Source organism: Trifolium pratense, linkage group LG7 (genome assembly GCF_020283565.1).
Source record: "Trifolium pratense cultivar HEN17-A07 linkage group LG7, ARS_RC_1.1, whole genome shotgun sequence".
Lineage (NCBI taxonomy): Eukaryota > Viridiplantae > Streptophyta > Magnoliopsida > Fabales > Fabaceae > Trifolium > Trifolium pratense.
The window spans coordinates 47832497-47853316 of NC_060065.1; the positions used below are offsets into that span (position 1 = coordinate 47832497).

The 20820-nt window shown below is 33.3% G+C and overlaps 3 protein-coding genes across 3 annotated transcripts; all 3 read left to right on the forward strand.

Moving 5' to 3' along the window:
• LOC123896536 (germin-like protein 9-3) lies at positions 1-615 on the forward strand. The gene has a single exon (XM_045946912.1). The coding sequence runs from the start codon at positions 1-3 to the stop codon at positions 613-615; it is 615 nt and encodes a 204-aa protein (XP_045802868.1).
• Positions 616-7930: 7315 nt separating this feature from the next.
• Positions 7931-8548, forward strand: LOC123900100 (germin-like protein 9-3). The gene has a single exon (XM_045951417.1). The coding sequence runs from the start codon at positions 7931-7933 to the stop codon at positions 8546-8548; it is 618 nt and encodes a 205-aa protein (XP_045807373.1).
• Positions 8549-9852: 1304 nt separating this feature from the next.
• LOC123898062 (putative protein TPRXL) lies at positions 9853-10736 on the forward strand. Its single transcript, XM_045948912.1, has one exon. The coding sequence runs from the start codon at positions 9976-9978 to the stop codon at positions 10723-10725; it is 750 nt and encodes a 249-aa protein (XP_045804868.1). The 5' UTR covers positions 9853-9975; the 3' UTR covers positions 10726-10736.
• The last annotated feature ends 10084 nt before the right edge of the window (positions 10737-20820 follow it).

Genomic DNA, 20820 nt, shown 5'->3' on the forward strand with positions numbered 1-20820 from the left:
ATGTCTTCCACGACTTTAAAAGTCCTAACACTAATCATATCTGCATTTACCATAATCCAAATTACATTAGCTGGCGATCCAGATATCCTGACCGACTTCATAGCCCCAATTGGAACCACAGTTGATAGCACCTTCTTCACATTCACCGGCTTCCGCACACTTCTTCCACCAAACACACTACCCTCAACCTTCAAAGCATTCAAAGCAAGCAAAGCAGAGTTTCCAGCTCTTGATGGACAAAGTGTGTCATATGCCGCTCTAGTATACCCACCTGGGACAATCAATCCACCACATACACATCCTCGCTCGGCCGAGCTACTCTTCCTCGCTACAGGCTCCCTTAAAGTTGGATTTGTTGACACAACCAATAAGCTATTCACTCAAACACTACAAGCCGGTGACATCTTTGTATTTCCAAAGGGTCTAGTCCATTTTCAGCTCAATTCTGATACTCAAAAGCCTGCTTTTGCTTTTTCTGCCTTTGGTAGTGCTAATGCTGGAACTGTTTCACTTCCTAGCACATTGTTCAACACTTCCATTGATGATAATGTATTGGCTTTGGCTTTCAAGACTAATGTTTCTACCATTCAAACTTTAAAGAAAGGTTTGGCATAATTGGTATAGAACATGCAAACTTTTATTTCAATATTAAATAGCCTTTTTTTTTTAATCTTTTATGCTATTTTATAATTGATTGATTTGTTTTTGAAAAGTTTGTGAGATGTGAAATGGTTGATGTAACTATTTCTGCAATTGTAATCACCTGAAATAATATAAAGACGTTTTGTGTTACAGATTTTGCATCTCTATCTCTAGACATGATTCTTGAGATCAAAAATAAAACATAGGCCAATAAAATATTTTTATTGCTACTAAAAAATCAAGGGTGTTCTTGATATTATGAAAATTCTACACCAAAACTCATGTATCCTCTTTATATATAGTATAGTTTAGAAAAAATATGCCTTATGTTACGGTGAGTTTGTTAATAAAAGATTTTTATTGCTACTATAAAAAATCTAAAGTATTGTTGGTATTATGAAAAATTCACACCAAAACTCATGTATCCTCTTTATATATAGTATAGAAGATATTGTTAGTAGATTTATTTTTTTGACTAAACATTTTTTTTATGCCTAAATATTTTCTATAATATTTTTATTGTTTCGGTTTTTTTTTCTATAACTTTATTTTTTTGACTAAACTTTCTATAATATTTTATTGTTTTCTTATTCCTATTTTTATGGATAGGTTCATATTTTTATGCACATATTTTTAATAGAGTACAATTATAATGAATGATATGCTTCAAAAAAAAATTATAATGAATGATATAAAATTTGAAATATTATTAAAGCTAATTGGAATATTATTAAAACTAATAAGGACGAATTAGTAAATTTGATAGTAATCAATTTATTATATTTTTTTACGGAAACACTTTATTATCTTAGAGAAGGCAATGACTAACTGAGAAAACCAGAATCAGATGTTTTATGAATTATTTTGCTTTAATATAGAAACAAACATTGGATGAATTGAAGGGTCAAGATCACGTAGCAGGCACCACAACAGAGGCTGCCGCTGCCGAGGATCCAAATCGCTTGGCGTTTTATATACTACATGCTCAAAACCCTTTTCTAAGTAGGGATGGCAAAAAAACTCAAACCCGAGAGACCCAGTACCCGAACCCAAACCCAAGTCAACGGGCGAAACCCGATTTGACTAGGTTTGGGTTTGGGTTCGGGTGACACCCGATAATATGGGTGTGGGTTTGGTATCAGTCAAACCCACACCCGAAACCCATACACCCACCCGAAATATTTTATAATTACTTAATTACCCCCATAGTCTCCCTCAATTTCCTTGGAAGACCTTAAATTTTAGTTGTAATTTAATTTCTTGAAAGCCTATGTTGTAATTTCTTGAAAGTCTATGTTTGAATTTCCTTGGAAGACCTTAATTTTAGTTGTAATTTAATTCAAAGTCTATGTTGGAATTTAATTTCTTAAATTTGCAAATTATTTTCAAATGTGTCGCGGGTTTGGGTTTGGGTGAAAAAAACCCGAACCCAATGGGTGTGGGTAGAGCTGTAAAAAGGGCCTTAAGGGGCCGGCCCTTTAAGGGGCGGACCCACTTATTCCTGATTATTAATTTTATTTAAATTTTAAACAATTTTTTTAGTGTCGTGAACTTATTCTCTTTTTCTTCAATCAGCACTGTCCACGATCGGCACCCTAAAAAAACTGTGTTTAAAATTTAAATAAAATTAATAATCAGGAATAAGTGGGTCCGCCCCTTAAAGGGCCGGCCCCTTAAGGCCCTTTTTACAGCTCTAGGTGTGGGCGTGGGTGTTGTTTTGCCACCCGAACAGCCTTTGGGTTTGGGTTTGGGTGATGATTTCGGGTGTGGGTTTGGTAAGTGTCAAACCCGCACTCATGGGCGCCCGTTGACATCCCTATTTCTAAGTGGATTATAGAGTGGACACTATTTCTGTTTTTCATAATTGAGACAAGAAAGAAAAAAAACTCTTTTTGGGAGTGGATTATAAAGTAAATACACCGTAATTGTTAACAAAAATATAAATGTGTTCTTGGCAAAATCAAATCTTTTCTGCACAAAAAATAAATCAGATCTTTTCAATAAACTGCTTGAATCTTGGTGACTTCGACAAGAGTAATTTGAGATTCATTTGAACGTACTCCATTAAAATAGATTACAGTCGAATTACGTAAACATGATTAAAGCGGCTATATATATTTGGTCCAAAAATAAAACAAAAATCATGAATCATTACTAAATAATACCAAGATTGTATACCCAAACTCTAATAAAATATTCATAATAATTAATTTATTACTAATATTTTAAATCCTAAAACTTTAACCTGATCTGCATGATCTGCATGGACACCTTCATTCATCTGATGTTGTTAAGCTGAATACACGAAAATCACTTCCGGTACTATGACGTCTCGTGAGTTTCCTAGCTTCAGCGACAAGGACGCCTTCATTCTTAATCTCTTTTATTTTTGACGCAAAGTCACTCTTCAACTTGTTTCTGTTATCATCATCGTTTGTCTTCTCTCTTGACTTGGTATCATCATCGTTTGTCTTCTCTTTAGATTTGGAGCAACAACTTCCCATATCTTAAAATTTGAAGGAAAAAGAAAAAACTATGTTTTGCAATATTATTGCTCTATGATACACAAAAGTATAAGCTAGTATGTATATATATACACAGTCTGGTAACAAACCGAGAAGATAAGAAGAAAACGTATATGGTAAAAGATTTATAAAAAAAAAAAAAAAATAGTAAAAGATAAACTTCAACTACAATTATGTGTATTTTCACCTCAATTTGATAAAATATTGGTGAGCCATATTTTTATTATAGAGTTGAGATATACTTTATTTATTTATTTTTGATGAAAGATATACTTTATTTATGTAGTTAATTTTCATATAAACTAACCACAATCTTTTAAAAACAGTCTAATTTTTTTTTTTTTTTTTTTATCTCACTAACAAACATAGGTAGATAGAGTCGGATAAACCGTTTTTTTTGGAAGAAATATTCAACTCTTTAGTTTTTTTTTTGTTTTTTTTACAATTTGAAGTCTTTAGAGGTTTAACTATTTCATAAATTTCTAGTTTATTTGAAGAGTTTTTTAACCACTAAAATTAGAATGAAATTTAGTCGAGTCACGACGTAGTACTATTGATGTTGTATTATGAAAAGTCAACATTCATCCTTTTAGATTTTAGTGATTTTGAAATTGTATTAAAATATTGGTCAGCCATACTTTATTTATGTGGTTTTTTATTTTTGATAATTATTTATATGGTTAATTTTTATTAGTCATTAGTTAGATAAACTAACCACAATTTTTTAAGAATAGTCTAAAAAAATCTTTTTTTTTTATCTGACTAACAAACTTAGATAGATAGGGTCGGATAAACCGTTTTTTGAGAGGAAATATTCAACTCTTTAGTCTTATGATTTTTTTGCATTTAATTATTTCATAAATTTTTAGTTTATTTGAAGATTTTTTTAACCACTAAGATTATAATTAAATTTAGTCAAGTCACGACGTATAGTACTATTGATGTTGTTCATAGTCTTGTTAAGGCGGCCACATCTTTAACTAATTTTCAAGTATTAGTTGACATATCATATTGTCTTGAACACTATTTATTTTTATTAAAAATGATATTCATTCATTCAAATTGATAGAATCAATCGAATAATACAATTTCAAAATCGCTAAAAACTTAAAGGATTAATGTGGATTTTTCATAATACTAACAATACCCTTAATTTTTTTTAGCAGGAAAAATCATTTATTAACAAACTCACCATACCATAAGACATGTTTTTGTTTTTTTAGCAGCAAAAATATTTCATTAACAAACTCACCATAATATAAGACATGATTTTTTTTACATAAATTTACATAATTGACACAGACAGACGCATAACGCTCTCTGTCTGGCCGCTAGTAGCATGTAACAAATGCCTACAAGTAAGACAAAACATACGTACAAATATGACAAAATTGAAATGCTCGGAATACTATCTCCGAGTTTGCAACGTTACGACGCCAAAGTCATTGATTGAATATGTATTAGTCGAAACTAATCTATCAATATATGAACAGAACAAACGCCGCACCAAGACGGAAAACAAAATAACACCACAACAAGACGGCGACCAACACAACGTCACACTAAGACGACAAAAAAATTAAGTGCCCGTTTGGATTAGCTTATTTTTTTGCTTATGTAAACAGCTTATTCAATTTTTATGTATGATGATAAAATAGCTTATAAAAATACAATTTTCACTAGTGTGAACTTATAAAATAGCGTATAAAACCTAATTTACATTGCATAAGCTCAAAAATAAACTAATCCAAACAGACCCTAAATATATGTGAAATCACTTATTTGAATGAAAAGAAAAGGAAAAACAATTTAGAGGGGGTAATTTTGGATCAAAAATTAATTCTAAAACTACCCCTTTTTGGTGGATGAAGAATAAGAAAAAAACTAGGGTTTATGAAAGAGGGGGCGGCTACTTAGTGTTCCTTGTTGATACTACAATTGTATTTTTGCTGTTCTGTATTACTTTCTCAAAACCCTTAATTTGACTGAGATTTTTTTTTTTGATAATCAAAATTTTATTATAAGGAGTACAAAGGGGTACTGAAACCCTTACAACAAAAAACACTAAATTAAGTGCTCATAATACATGACATAGGATTTAAACACCAAAAAGAAAAAGGAATACAAGTCTTACGCCCATACCGACTAGTGAACCACAACCAAGAATGAAGTTTAATTGTCTCCAATAATGACGAAACATCCGGAATATTGCCCTTAAAAATTACTTTATTGCGAAGATTCCAAATATTCCAAGTGGTTGCCAACCATACCAAGTACCGAACACGACCTTTGTCTTTCATTTTGAACAAATCACCAAATAAAAGAAAATGATCTCTACCTTCGACTCCGGTTTGTAACGATGTCCCTAACCAAGATAAAACTTTGTTCCATACTCCCTTACTAAAAGGACATGAAAAGAAAAGATGATTTTCGTCCTCAGCTTGTTGAAAACAAAAGACGCATGATAATTCATGATGATTAGTCAAAATACCACGATGATGAAGAGCTGTTCTAGTTGGTAATCTATTTAATAATAACCTCCAACCGAAAACATTTACTTTCGAAGGAACATCCGACTTCCAAAAGCACTGAATGGCCTCGAGCACAAGAGCATCTTGAAGTTGTACCTGCCGCAGGTCTAATAAATACGTGTAACAAGATTTAACCGTGAACAATCCATTCGAATCCGGAATCCAGCGCCACTGATCGTGATTATTGTTGCGGAGGGAAAAACCATCGAACAGACCTTGTAATTCAGTAAGCTGCCGAGCTTCGTTCACACTCAATGATTCAGACCAATTCCACCTCCATAATGGCACTAAACCATTTCCTCGCAGACGTTCAGAAACCTTAACATTCTTGATCGCTTCTTTAGCATACAAATCAGGAAAAAGATCACAAAAAGCCTGGTTTCCATACCATTTAAATTGCCAAAATCCAATGTTATTACCGTTACCAACGCAACAACTAATATTGGATTTAAACCAATTATCACTCATCCCATGCCCGAGACTAATAATATCACGCCACCACAAAGAGGGGTGAGCACTAGGCGTAATATCAAGACCACTCAGCAATAGAGAAGGTAGGTGACCATAACGGTAACGAAGCAAGTCAGCCCAAATTGCATTATCGTGATTCAAAAAACGCCACTTCCACTTGCTAAGCAAAGCCAAATTAAAGAGTTCGAGATTTTTTACCCCTAAACCACCTTTCTCCTTAGGTAAACAAATTTGATCCCATTTAACCCAACATACCTTTCTCTCCTCTGCACCACCACCCTACAAAAAGTTCCGCTGAATTTTCTCGATACTTTTTAGCACACAACAAGGAGCCCTGAAAAAAGAGAAAAAATAAAGAGGTATACTAGCCAAAACAGAATTGATCAGAGTGATGCGACCACCGAAGGACAAATTACGGCTATGCCAAGAATTCAAACGTTTAGTCATAACGTCAACAACAGGTTTCCAAGTCTCTCTCCTTCGTGGATTAGCTCCTACCGGTATTCCCAAAAATTTAATTTGACTGAGATTGATTACTAGCGATTGATTCTAAATTAATTTGACTGAGATTGATTACTAGCGGTTGTTCTTAATATTGTGAAAAATTGTGAATAAACTTTAAAATAAAAACCATAATTTTATCGGTCAATAAGTTAAAGTAGTTCAATTGATTTAAATTAAGCATTAAAGAAATTAAAGATCGGAATTCAAGTCATAAACAACTAATGTTTTCGTAAAAAAAAAAAAAACTAATGTTTTCAACTCCCATCAAATTATTGGCAATGTAGTAATTTGACTCTTTAAATAAATCACCTTAAAAGATTAATCATCGTTGTTGTTCGCCGGTATACTTTGGTGTAAAACAAAACTCATCTTATTGGTGGTCTCATTTTATGAGTAAATGAGTTAATACGGTAACACTTATTAACAAACACACTTTAACATACTCTTTTTTATTGGTTAAAATTTATATGGGTCCCATAAAAGTTATATGGGTCCACATTTTTTTATGGGACTCATGTGAATTTCAACCAATAAAAGAGAGTGTGTTGGAATGTGTTTGTTAAAGAGTGTGTTGCTAGCATTATTGATACGTTAAAACATTGTACAACTGGATAAGATGTTTACAAGACACATTCTTATCATTGGTTTTGGGTGGCTGCAAACTGCAATATTTAAGAACTTAAAAAGCTAAAAACAAAGAGAACATGCTTTTAACTCCTCCAAATTTTACAAGAGTCACGAATATTTGCTTATCAAAAATATTTTTTATTTTGTTACACATATATCTAGACACAAACACCATATATTTATACAGTTTTCGAGTTTTAAATTGTTTTTTCTTTCTCTTTATATATCAATTTTCTTTTCTCAGGACCAATATATAAATTGTTTTAAATTGTTTTTTCTTTTTCTTAATTTAAGTATCAATATAACTCATTTAAATAGTTCAATATATACCCGTGTAATATCCTTAATTATCATAAACTTAATAAAAAATTCATTAAATCATATACATCCAAAGTTTCTATGGTGTATTTTACTAGCTAAATGGAACAAGAAACAGCTGCAGACAGCAAAAAAATTTACCTTGAAATCTCCAAACAAGTTACAATACAAATAGCTAGCATACAACCATAAACCACTATATATACATCATTCCTCAAATTTCAAAAAACACAAACAAATCTTAATTCCATTCATTGATCTAACTTTCCCTTAATAACCTCATTTTTTCAATCTTTCTATCTAAAATAAACTATGACTTCCACAACTTCAAAAGTCCTAACACTAATCATATCTGCATTTACTATAATGCAAATTACATTAGCTGGCGATCCAGATATTCTGACTGACTTCATAGCCCCAGTTGGAGCCACAGTTGATGGCACCTTCTTCACATTCACTGGCTTCCGCGCCCTTCTTCCACCAAACACATTCCCCTCAACTTTCAAAGCATTGAAAGCAACCAAAGCCGAGTTTCCAGCTCTTGACGGACAAAGTGTGTCATATGCTGCTCTTGAATTCCCTGCCAAAAGTATCAACCCACCACACACACACCCTCGTTCAGCCGAGCTACTTTTTGTTGCTTCAGGTTCACTTCAAGTTGGATTTGTTGACACGACCAATAAGCTATTCACTCAAACGCTACAAGCTGGTGACATCTTTGTGTTTCCTAAGGGACTTGTGCATTTTCAATTCAATTCTGATGCTCAAAAACCTGCTTTGGCTCTTTCTGCCTTTGGTAGTGCTAATGCTGGAACTGTTTCAATTCCTAGCACATTGTTTAACACTACCATTGATGATAATGTCTTGGCTTTGGCTTTCAAGACTGATGTTGGCACAATTCAAACTTTGAAGAAAGGGTTTACTTCTTAAGGATTATGACAATTGGTAGAACATGCAGACTTTTAATTCCAATATTAAATTGCTTTGTTTTATGTTGTTACTTTATAATTTATAATAATAACAATAATAATTCAGTGATTGGTTTTGAAAAAGGTTGTGAGATGTGAAATGGTTGATGTAACTATTTCTGTTATTGTAATAATCTCAAATAATAAAAAGACATTTTGTGTTACCGATTTTCGTCAAAATTGTTGATATTTTGTTTTTCATTTTTGGTCACTCTATTTTATAATTTACGATTTTTCTTTTCCATATATGTATTTGGTGTTGATGTTTTGATGACGTGACATTTGAAATGAGTTATTAAAAAAAAATTCACTTCGAAAGTGTCTAATTTGATTCTTCTAGTGATATATAGACTATAGAGTAAATTTATTTTGATGAAAAATGAAAATTCATTGCTAAGTAATAAGTAATTTTCTTATACATTGTCATATCATCAAAATTCATGTCAAAATTCAAGCTGTAACAGGTCTGATCTTATAATGCTAACAGCAGCAGAGCTCCTTAATGCAACAGGGCAAGATTGTCATCTCCAAGAACTTTCAAATACATTGCATGCAATTAAGAAAGTGGATTGGTCCACCGATTTCTAAGAGAATGAGTCTCATAATATAGAATTCAAGCACAAGATAAATAATGTCTCACAAAAAATTGTTTTCACGATATTTTTATCCTTCCTGCAAATAAATCAAGACTAATTATAAGATAACAGTTTGATTTGATCAACATTTCAAAAATATTTGTGACTTTTCCATTAAATGCAAATTAATTCTTCTTGCCAATCTTACCTTTACACATCGAATTAAACTATGACCAAATATTGTTAAAATTCTAATTTTTTGTAAGAGAGGTTTAAAATTATGACCAAATATTGTTAAAATTCTAAATTTTCGTAAGATAGGAGTTAAAAATAAAATTTGAAATATTTATAAACTAAAAGTTTATTTAAATTTTTTTTATTGTTTTCTACACTCCTCTCTTTCTTTCTATTTCTTCACACAATAGTTTTTTTTTTTCTTTTTTTTTTTTACAAATTCATCACACAATAGTTGAAATTTCAATTTTTTGACAAATTCGTCACACAATAGTTGAAATTTCAAGATAGTTAACGTCACTCATGGTCATCGGATCTTCCCAGTTTTACTGTTTAATTGCCACGTACAAAAAAAACCAATTTTATAATTATAAAAATAAATAAATAAAATTGAAAATTAACAGAACAAAACGACAAAAAGAAAAATAATCGGCACTAATTACTCATCTCATCTCATCTTTCACAATTCACAACAAAAACTATTCACCTCATCATCATCATTTTTACGCCGCCATTCTACCTTTCTCTTTCACAAAAAGCCGATTTAAAAAACACAAAACTCCAACAACCCGTAACTAACATGGACCTCCACAAACCGACCCGATTCAAAACCCGCAAATTCCCCACCTCCAAGGCGGAGCGTTTCCTCGGCGTCCCATCTCACGCGCCGTCACACGATAATTCCACTTCCACACCCTTCGAACTCACAGAAGACGATGTCATTTTCGGTTTCGACTATTCACACCCCTCTTCTTCTTCTTCTTCTTCTTCTTCTCCTCTTCCTATTCCCACCCCCACCACCATCACCAACCGCCACCGTCACCACCAACACCGTAAGGCTTCCCCCTTAGGTCCACACGATTCCGTCGGAATCCTCGCTTCCTTACCGGAAAACGAAGAATCTTCTTCTTCTTCAAAAGCTCCGACTCCGATCTCAGTTTCAATCTCAAATTCCGTTTCATCAAATTCATCTTCTTCATCCACCTCCCGACCTATTCATGTCGTTCAGAGACCTTCGTCAGATCGGACTCCATCGTTTTCATCTCCGGCGTCGAGTCAATTTTACCATTCCGCGCCAGTAAATGTTCCGATGATGTCACCGGAGATGGCGAAACTCGCGAGACAATACGAAGAAGAAGATGCAAGAGCGTTAGTTGAAGAAGAAGAATTCAGAAACACGATGCCACCACATGAATATCTTTCTAGACAAGTGGAATTTTCGCCGATGATTTCGTGTTCGTTGTTTGAAGGAGTTGGAAGAACCCTAAAAGGAAGAGATATGCGTCAAGTTAGGAATGCTGTTTTGAGCCAAACAGGTTTCTTTGATTGAAAAATTCAAAATTTTTTTTTTTTTTTAATTAGTGTTTATATTTTCTTGGTTAATTTTGTTCTCAACCTATGAATTTTGGTTGGGAAATTGCAAATAAATAAAACCCTAATCAATGATTATGAAATTGATGAAATGCTAAATAATTGTTTATTATTATTTTATTGTAGTTGCAGAGTATTTTTCAATTTTGTTATTTGTTTGTGTTCTGCTGGAAGATATTGCTGTGATTTTTGGAGAGTTTATGTGAATTATTATATAACTCTTAGGTTGATTTTTTAGATGTAAATTCTTTGTAGTCTAATTAGTACTGTTATTACTTACTATATTTAGGAGAAAAAGGAATAATTAGTCCTTATTATGCCAATGGAACAGGGTAAAGTAGTTTGCTTTTTTGGATATTTTGTAGGAACAATTAGTTTTTATAGTGTTTTGTTGATGGTGGATTTGGGAATAATGATGACATAGATGGCGCTTGGAACCACGGTAGATGTGCGGTAAGGTAAGGATGAAGTTATGCATTGTAGGTTCTATATGGACGTGTATTGGAAGAATTTTGGACGCCGAAACAAACATGCTGATAGTGTGTTTGGAGAAATAGAAATTAATGTCCAAAATGCGCATGTCCTTATGACTCTTAGATTTGTAGCTTCTAGGAATTTCGGTGAAATTGGCCTAGGGGCATGGGAAAGTTTACCTCAACGTAGAAAAATAGGAACAAATTACGTACCTCGGATTTGAAGCTAGGGAGTTTTGTACCTTCCAGACTCATTTAGTTCATATACTGATATACCTAATATCTAGAACCTTCCAAAGCTAACCGATCAAATTGGATAACGAATAACTCAGTCCGGTGAACCTAGATTCAATTCAGCTCGCTAAATGGCTCAAACCCAAAAGTGAGAGAACATATATCCTGCAAAAATACTAAGGTTCCTGCATGAACCTTGTTAAACAGCCATACTAATATTGAGGCCTTCCCTTCATTTAAACCGCAAAGGGTTGCTGCAAACAAAATCTTTACTCTCATATTACTATTAATAATAAGCACAATTTTGAATCCTCCAACCCAAGCTCAATCTGTGGGAGACCTGTTAAACAGTTTCTTTGTCCCCTCAAAAGTCAAAACCACAGTCTTTTTTATTTATTTTTCTTTTGTGAATTGTGTTATTAAGCTCGAGATGAATTATACACGTGTGAGAGTGAGAACAGAAAAATGGAGAAAGAAAACTGAAAAAGTGAAAGAAAGCAAATAATTCCTTTGCAACCAAAAATCTACACAAAAGGTTACGAAATTACGAATTGATTTCTACACCAATTAGTATTGACCCTTCATTTATCTAAATAAGTTTGAAAAACATGTTATGTTAGAATTATCGACGTCACGTATACTCAATCATTTAAATTATCTGTTGTGTCTTCTTCCAATCCACATATTTAGCTTTTTTTTACTGCTCATTTCTATATGTATTCAACTCAATCTTTTTCCATTCTCATCAATTTGCATCGCTAAAAAGAATGAAGACAGCCATTAATTACAATGTTCAGATTATTGTCTAGTCTTTCTTGGTGTACAATAATTGTTACACATGTTGGGGATCAATGTTTTTTAGGTAACTCTTCAAGAGTATACACAAATGATGTTTTACTCCTGTCATAGGTTTTGTGTGGTAAAAGTTATTTGATTAACATCCCAGCTTTCTTGTATTTGGAGTCCTTTTTTCCTCCAATTTCTTTCTTATCATCTGTTCGATTTTGTTTTAAACTTGGAAGGCTTCTCTCCCACTCTTCCTTATCTTTGTTTTCAAATGAAGTAACATGCACAGTCGATATTGCAGAAGAAAGTGTAATAGCTTAAGGTGTGTCTAATTACGACCTCTCGGAAATGGTCGAAGGGTAAATATAATATTTTTTATTAAAATTTAGTAAAAATAGTAAGGTCCACCTTTGAACCAGGTCCATATTAGGCACCTTTTTTTTATAGACTGTAACAGGAAATAAGTGTTAGGAATTAAGTAGTTTATTTTAAATAATTTATTTTATGTTATTTTATATTTTTATTCTTTAGGGTTGTATTTAAAGGCATTGTGCCTCACTTTGACAATCGATCAAGAAATGAACAAATTATCTTCTTCTCTAAAAACCTTTCTCATTCAATATTATGCTTTGCATAATCTCTCTTTGGTACCGGATTCTATTCTAGATAATCGGAATCCCTATTCTTGAGACTTGATTCTACCGGCTTGTCCCTAGAATCTAATTTATCCGTTACAATTGGTATCGTGAGCCTTCGATTCAGCGCGCATTATGGGTCCAAAATACAAATTGGTGAAAATTTTGAATGCGCTTGATGTGGAAGACAAGATGGAAATGGGTTTATGTTTCATATGTGATAAACCATTTAATTTTGAACATCAATTGTGGCATCATAAAAATATTCAGATAGTAATGAAGGATGAAGAAGAAGAATCTGAATCGGAACATGAAGCTCTTCAGAAGCAGGTGGGTGGCCTTGTAGCAAACAACAACGAAGAACCACACAAAGAACAACACGAGGAAGTGAAACCAGAAAGTGAAGTTGTCACGCAGGATTTAAGTAGAATTGATGGGTCAAGGGTTTACACAGGGCTACATGAAGAGGAAGCTATGCAAAAATCTCAACCCCTTGCCGATTCTGCTCCTTTTCTCTCATATTCTCCATTCCATGACAATGCAGAGAAATCGCAGGGTCAAGCAAAAATGGTCGCAGATGCTGTATTGGAAACCAACACAAAGATGGAGCATCTTGACACCAACTCTTCTATCCTAGGCAATCGTCATGACACCCACTGTGTTCTCCCCATTTCGATTCCGGCAATAATTCCGCCACCGGAACCACCCGATAGGGTAGTCATTCCAATGCTATCACTCAATTTGTTTTTGCCAGTTACCACCACAAAGCATTTTGTATCAATCGCACCTGCATGTGTGTATTCATTTTCATTGTTTCAAAATTCATGCCAACTGTTTGATGAAAAGCCACAGTGGCACAACTCTGAATACTCACAATGGCTATCTAGTCTTCCACCGCCGGAACTACCAAAGACAAATCACCGAGATTCGACGACGTGTGAAAGTCCATTGCAGTCTTCGGCAAGTCTCGCACCAACATGTACGATGAAACTGCCATGGTTTTGGGTAAAGGAGTTGAGAATTGCAGACCCAATATTGGACTGGGAAAAGCTTAAACGTGCCATATTTGAAAGGTTGCTGTTTCACACACCACCGAACGACAATTCTAATGCCACGGAGACTCTGACATTACCGCCGCCAATGACACCAGATCAAGATTTTCAGAGGACAAAAGCCATAGTCAAGGTTTTTCACTACTATTTCCTTATTGAAGGTTATGCTTCTAATTTTGTTTGGGGGTATTATGATGAAATCGTAAAGAGGCTTTTCAGGACAATGTGGATTAATCTACTTAATTGTTGGGGAACAAATTTGTTTTTAAATTGTGTTTATCATAATTCAGTTGATGAAATTGATGGTTCCTTCCAAATGTTTGATGAAATGATAGAGTGTCACATATGTGTTGGGAATGCCGTCTTTAGCATGTGCACAAATTATCAGTCTGAAGGTGTTTCTCTTGATTTTTCCAAAGGCCTACATTTGATATGTATGGCGCCTGATCGTTACACCTTATGCAACATGTTGCTTTTGTGTTCTTTGGAGTTTTTAAATTTTGGAAGGCATACATACTCCTTTTGTGGTAAAATTTCCGATGACTATATCCTTATTGATAAATGGTAGGTGGGCTGACAGAGAATTACAAAACAATTTATTGGAGGAGGATTGGTTGTTCATCAATATCACTTCATTCTCTTGTTTTTGGCCTAAACTGTTCTTTGTTTGGGGAATGAGAAAATCCTTTAGAGAAATTTGCTCATATTTTTCATGTGATGGAAACATCACCTTAACAGAGCTAGTAGAGGAACCCCATGCAATTGTCTTACTCTTTCTATTATTATTGCAAAAAATTGGAACACTCAATGGCAGTTTCTTTATTCCCCCAATAAGGAATGTTTGGTTCCTAAGCAGCACACTAGTAAGACTTTGTTGCATCACACAATACCCTGTTGGGGATATTCTTAGTACTCAAATATATAGCAGGATGAAGGACTATGCTATAACAATTGATGGTTGGTCAAAAGCCTATGAAGATGTCACTTTGTCATACCATTTTTTGTTGAATAATCACTTTGAGTTACACAATTTGAAGGGTACTGTACTTGAAAATATGTTGAAAGAAGCTTGGGTAAAAGCACTTGGAGAATATAAGTCCTTTAGGGGTTTTGGAGAAATTGTTTCTGTGCCACATCTAGCCTTTTTAAACACTGTGAGATGGCCAAAATTTGGTGCACTAGTCCAAGCTGTCTATATTGCAACCATTTCAGATTACAGGCATGCAAATTTAGTTGAAGATGTTGCTCTGATTGTTAATATGATGGTGCAAAGTTATGCAGCAGCAAACTTTTGGAAAGAGGATAAATTGGATAATGAGAAAAACATGTTGACTCATGTCTACAATTCTCTTGCTTGGAAATTATGTGTAGCACCACTTTATGCTTCTTTCTACAATTTAACTAAGGATTTTTTGCTAATATTTCAACACACAATGTTGGTAATTGTTTTACATAGGAAGATGATCTACAAGGGTAGTTTTCGTACTCCTAAAGTTTTAACCAAGTTGAAGGATTGGCTTCCAAAGCATGGATGTCAGAAGTTTATTGCTAATTTTGATCTTGTTGTGGCTATTCTACTTAGGAAAATGATTCAAAGGGGAAGTGTTCATGTTTCTTTAGTTCTACTCAAATGGATGTTTTTACCTCCAAAGCATGGTACTTGGAAATTTTCATCCTTGAGGACAAGGATGTTTGAAGGGGAGGGAATTGTAACAGGAAATAAGTGTTAGGAATTAAGTAGTTTATTTTAAATAATTTATTTTATGTTATTTTATATTTTTATTCTTTAGGGTTGTATTTAAAGGCATTGTGCCTCACTTTGACAATCGATCAAGAAATGAACAAATTATCTTCTTCTCTAAAAACCTTTCTCATTCAATATTATGCTTTGCATAATCTCTCTTTGGTACCGGATTCTATTCTAGATAATCGGAATCCCTATTCTTGAGACTTGATTCTACCGGCTTGTCCCTAGAATCTAATTTATCCGTTACATAGACAGATGTTACTAAATTAGTGGTTATGTTTGTTTTTAAGGGACTTAGGACCTACTGCTTAAAACTCCTTCAATGTCCCTTGTTTCCTCTGATCTGTTTTACTTCTTGGCAGCAAGCAAAACAAGTGGTTGCATGCTGTAATTCTATTGCTTACATGTTGATTTGTGTGCCTTTAATTGTTGCTCTTTTTACGCAACTCAAATAACAGATTGTTGAGAATTCAACCTTAAAAGACAAAACCACTATGACCCCAATCAATGACACAAACAAACAGAACCCTAATAGTGAAAATTATTGTTCTTCCACTTTTGAACAGAACAGAACCCTTTCAACCCAAGACAGGTTGCTAAAAAATTTATTCCCTTCCGAGGGAATAGAGTAAGGGCGGGGTCCGGCATACTTGAAAAGCCTATATAGACTGTAGCTAACCTGAAGCCTTAGATTTTGACCTTACATGGTACCACCCTTCTGATCATACTCGTTTCAACGTGCTCATAATCGGTGTTGACCCTGCAGTAGAGGTGGGAATATGCTAGGCCAAGCTAGACTTTCAAAAATTTGAAGGCCTGAGTCTGGCCTGTGCCCTATCACAGGCTTATCTTTTAGGCCTGAGTCTGTCCTTTTGAAAGCCTAATGTGGCATGTTAGTCTGTTTAAAAGCCTATTTCACATGAACATATTTAAATAAATAATTATATTTATTTTTAAATATACTTATGAACTAATAAATCAATGTCATTTTGATATTTAACATGATATTTTATAGACTTTTTGACTATATATGTCATCATATATCAATTCTATAGTTTATAATAATACATTTAAATACATGAAAAACTAATGTCGATTATTAAACTTAAACTACTGAAAAAGTTAATGAATTTATAATTTAATCAAAATACAAATTTTAATATATAAATAATAATAGTAGTAAAAATTTTATTCATATTAATTTAAATAGGCCGGCCTAATAGGCTAAAAGGCTTTTTTAATGGCCTGTAGCCTGGTCTATTTAACTAAATAGGCTTATAAAAAAGTCTTTTGGCCTGCTCTATTTAATGAAATAGGTTGGCCTGGCTTGGCCTGACCCTATGTAGTCTAGGCCTTAAGGTCCGGTAGGCCGGCCTGACCTATTTCCACCTCTACCCTTCATGTATCAACCTTGCGGAACAAGTTTCCCTTTATGGAATCAAGGTTTGTTGTGTTGATCACAACACTCCATCTGTTTGGCCTAATAACTATGACTTTTGGTTGTATGTGTTTGATGGTCTTAGTCTAGAAGATTGTTTAGATAAAACATGGCTTCTATTTTTATATTGATGATAGCAACACTAAGTATTTAGATTGTTGCTATGGAAGGGTTAATAGGAATAAACTTAAGGAGAAATTGGTTAAAGGGTGTGTTTCCAAGGTTCCTACTTTTATGTATGCTATGCCATTGCCCATTGCCATTTACTTCCAATCTGATTTTTCACAAGAAAGTGAAAAGGAAAATGATTGCAAGGTTAAGGCATTTGAAAATTAGAGTGAAAATGTGATTTCATTTGGTTGAAATTCTGATGTAGTTATTCCTTCCACCGGATACATGATGGCTAGAACAATGACTCTAGCACTGATTATTTTCCTTTCAATCTTAGCTTTAAGAAATTATAGAGTGCATTGCCTTCACCTAGAAGGTGAAGAGTTTGAGTGTTGGTGCATAGAGTATGTGGGTATTATAAATTTTAAGGTGTTGAACAATAGAAAATAAATATGGAACTTATATTTATCTGACCTCAATCATGTTACTGTTTTAGCCCTAAAAAGAATATGATAAAGGAAAGGAAACTGTTAAACAGTGATACCCATTAATAAGCATATTAAAATAGAAATTCTATCTCGAAATACGTGCATTCAATGCCTCAATAGTATCAAATGTTGTCTTTTCAATATAGATTTTAATTTTTATTTCCTTTTTTTGTATGCTTAACAAGTGCCCCGGAGGTACTGTTTAGCATGACCCTAAAAAAATTATCAAAATAAAAGACGTAAATATATTACCTATTTTATAAGAGCTCGGGGTTTTATGAAGTTTTGTGAATGGCAAGGAACCTTGGAGATTCAATTGGTTTCAAAAGTTATTGATAGATATTTGGAGATTCAATTAGTTTGTTGTATTCAAATTGTAATATTATGAGAACTTATCATATATATTTAGGCTCTGTTTGAATTAACTTATTTTTGAGTTTATGCAAACAACTTATACAATTTTTATGTATTATTATAAGTTTGTCAAGATAGTTTATGATAAAATAGCTGATAAAAATACAATTTTCACTTGTGTAAACTTATAAAATAGCATAAACCGAACTTTATAAGATGAATTTTTCAATTCAAACAACAAACACCCTAGCTAGTTTCTTTTTTACTATGACATCATCTGTTCGGTTTCATTCAATACTGTAGCGGTGGAATACTAGCTAAGTACTGGTTGAGGTGATAATGTATTTATTCTGATGCACGTGGAGGTTATGCTTTCTTAAAATACCTAACACTAGCTGGAAAATAAAAGCTTATTTCTCTTGCACTATACTATAACAGGAAAAAGTGTGTGTCAAGTGCTTCTAATTTATTCATCTTTATGACTTTATATCTTTATGTTTTATGTTTTATTCTTACCCTTATAGTAGTACCTTGCATTGCAGGGTACTCTCCCAAATTCAAAATGTTAGCTTATAGTTATTATACTGTTAAATTATATTTTTGTACTCTGAGTTTATTTTATACACTACAAGAAAAACTTGATTTATTGGCAGAAAATATCCCTCACTAAGTGCCTTTTTCCACCACTATGTGACAATTTACTGACAGAACAGTTCTGCCAATAAATCGTGTGCCACTAAATTTAGTGGCGGAAAATTCCGTCAATAAATTCGTCTTAAAGTTTGTAGGAAGAATCTTTAAAGTTAGTGGCAGATAATTCCGCTAGTAACTGTGTGTCAGAACTTAATGTTAGTGGCAGAAAATTCCGCCAATAACTTTTCAATTTTTTTTTTTTAATATTCAACTTTTCAGTTTAAAAAAAAAGACCAGAATATTAATTAATTAATTCCGCCACATTCTTTTGTTCTTAAAACAGTAGCAGAAAATTATTTTGTTCATGCGTATTTTTTTTATGGTTACAAAGTGTGGTTAATGTTTTAGTAGCTCCTAATGTTGATTCCTCTGTGAAATCAAATCAACAACAATTACAATAACAACCCTTCAGATTCATTGGTTACTTTACTTTCACAACCACAACCAACACTACAAACAATATCAAGAAATTCTTCCCTTGCTGTTAGTGTTAAGTCTATAAGGTTATATTTGGAATTTCAATTCTTTCCATGGATCCAGCGCCAATAATCAACGCTGCTCCAACACGCCGTCGTATCACCTACCGGAGATCTGGAACTTCCTGCCGTCCAAAACACCCCACTTCAGCCATGACTTCTTAACAATCATCAAGAAGATCTTGCAACTACAAGAACAACATAAACTACTTCTGAGTTGGCAGACAAGAAAGATGAGATTAAAGAACAGAAGACGAAAAATGAACGAACGAATTCTGAGTTGATGAGTGATGAAGATCAAGAAGCCATGATTGGAAAAGGGGAAGAGTGAAATCGGAAGTTGCGGCGAGAGATAACGAGATTTGAGATTGGAGAGAACGAGATTGGAGATTTGATTTGGAATGTAATGGTTGAAATTCAAAGTTAATAACGAATACTATGAGAGAGAGAGAGAGAGAGAGAGATAGATATTTTGATGGATTGAATGAATGAATTAATGTGGCAAAGAAGAAGAGACAAAATCACTCTAAAAAGAAAACAAAGCTGCTCTTCCTTTTCTAGCTGTCATCCACTCACATGCTTTTTCTATAAATATTGGCGGAGTAATCCCGCCACAAAGTGGTATCTGTCAGGTTCAAATTTACTAGCGGATAAATCTGCCAATAACTCTTCCAATTTTATTTTTTTAATTCTGTTTTATATTTTTTGGCAGATAAATCCGCCAATATATATATTATTTATTTTATTTTTTTCGGATAAAGTTATTGGCGGTTTTTTATTACTTTGTGGCTGAATTTTCTGCTAATAACTTTGTGGCGGATTTTTCCGCCAATAAGTGAATTTAAATTCCGTTTGTAAATGAAGGTTTTCTTGTAGTGATATTTCAGTTTACTCTCTTGAGATTTTATTTTATTTTATTTTGTCCTTTAAATTATAAATATTAGATAATGTGTCCCTTAAATTATTTTGATTTCATTTTGGTCCTTAAAGTTATGAATGTTGCTTTGCTCCTTTAAGAAGCTAAGATATTTTAGTTTTTAATAGGAGGACTAATTGTCTAAAGTTCGTAACTTGATCAAAATGTTCAATAAGCATAACTTCAGAGACCAAAATGAAGCGAGAAAAATTTATGGGATCAAGTGGTATAATGTTCATAATTTAAGGGACTAAAATAAAACAAAAAAATAAATAAATTAAAAGACTAAAGTGAAATCTAAAATTAACTTAGGACGAAAAATGTAGTTTAGACTTTATATGTTTGTATGATCAAAGTAAAATTGTTTGATATGCCGGTTTGGTTCTTTGGAAAGGTGATAATAATCTGTTTTTTTTAGAGAGATTGGATTTAGGAATCACATTACTTCCATGATCACTTTGTGAAAGTATTTTTTACATATTCGGTTCTTTTGAACAGGAAATGTCTTACTTTGTCGAGTTATGTAATATTTTATTTGGTTGTCAAATGGCTATGGAAAACACAATTGATTCATGTCATCTTAGAAACTAATTCAACTTATGTCGTCAATACGATCAACAATATGTTCACATCCACCATTCATCGTCAACC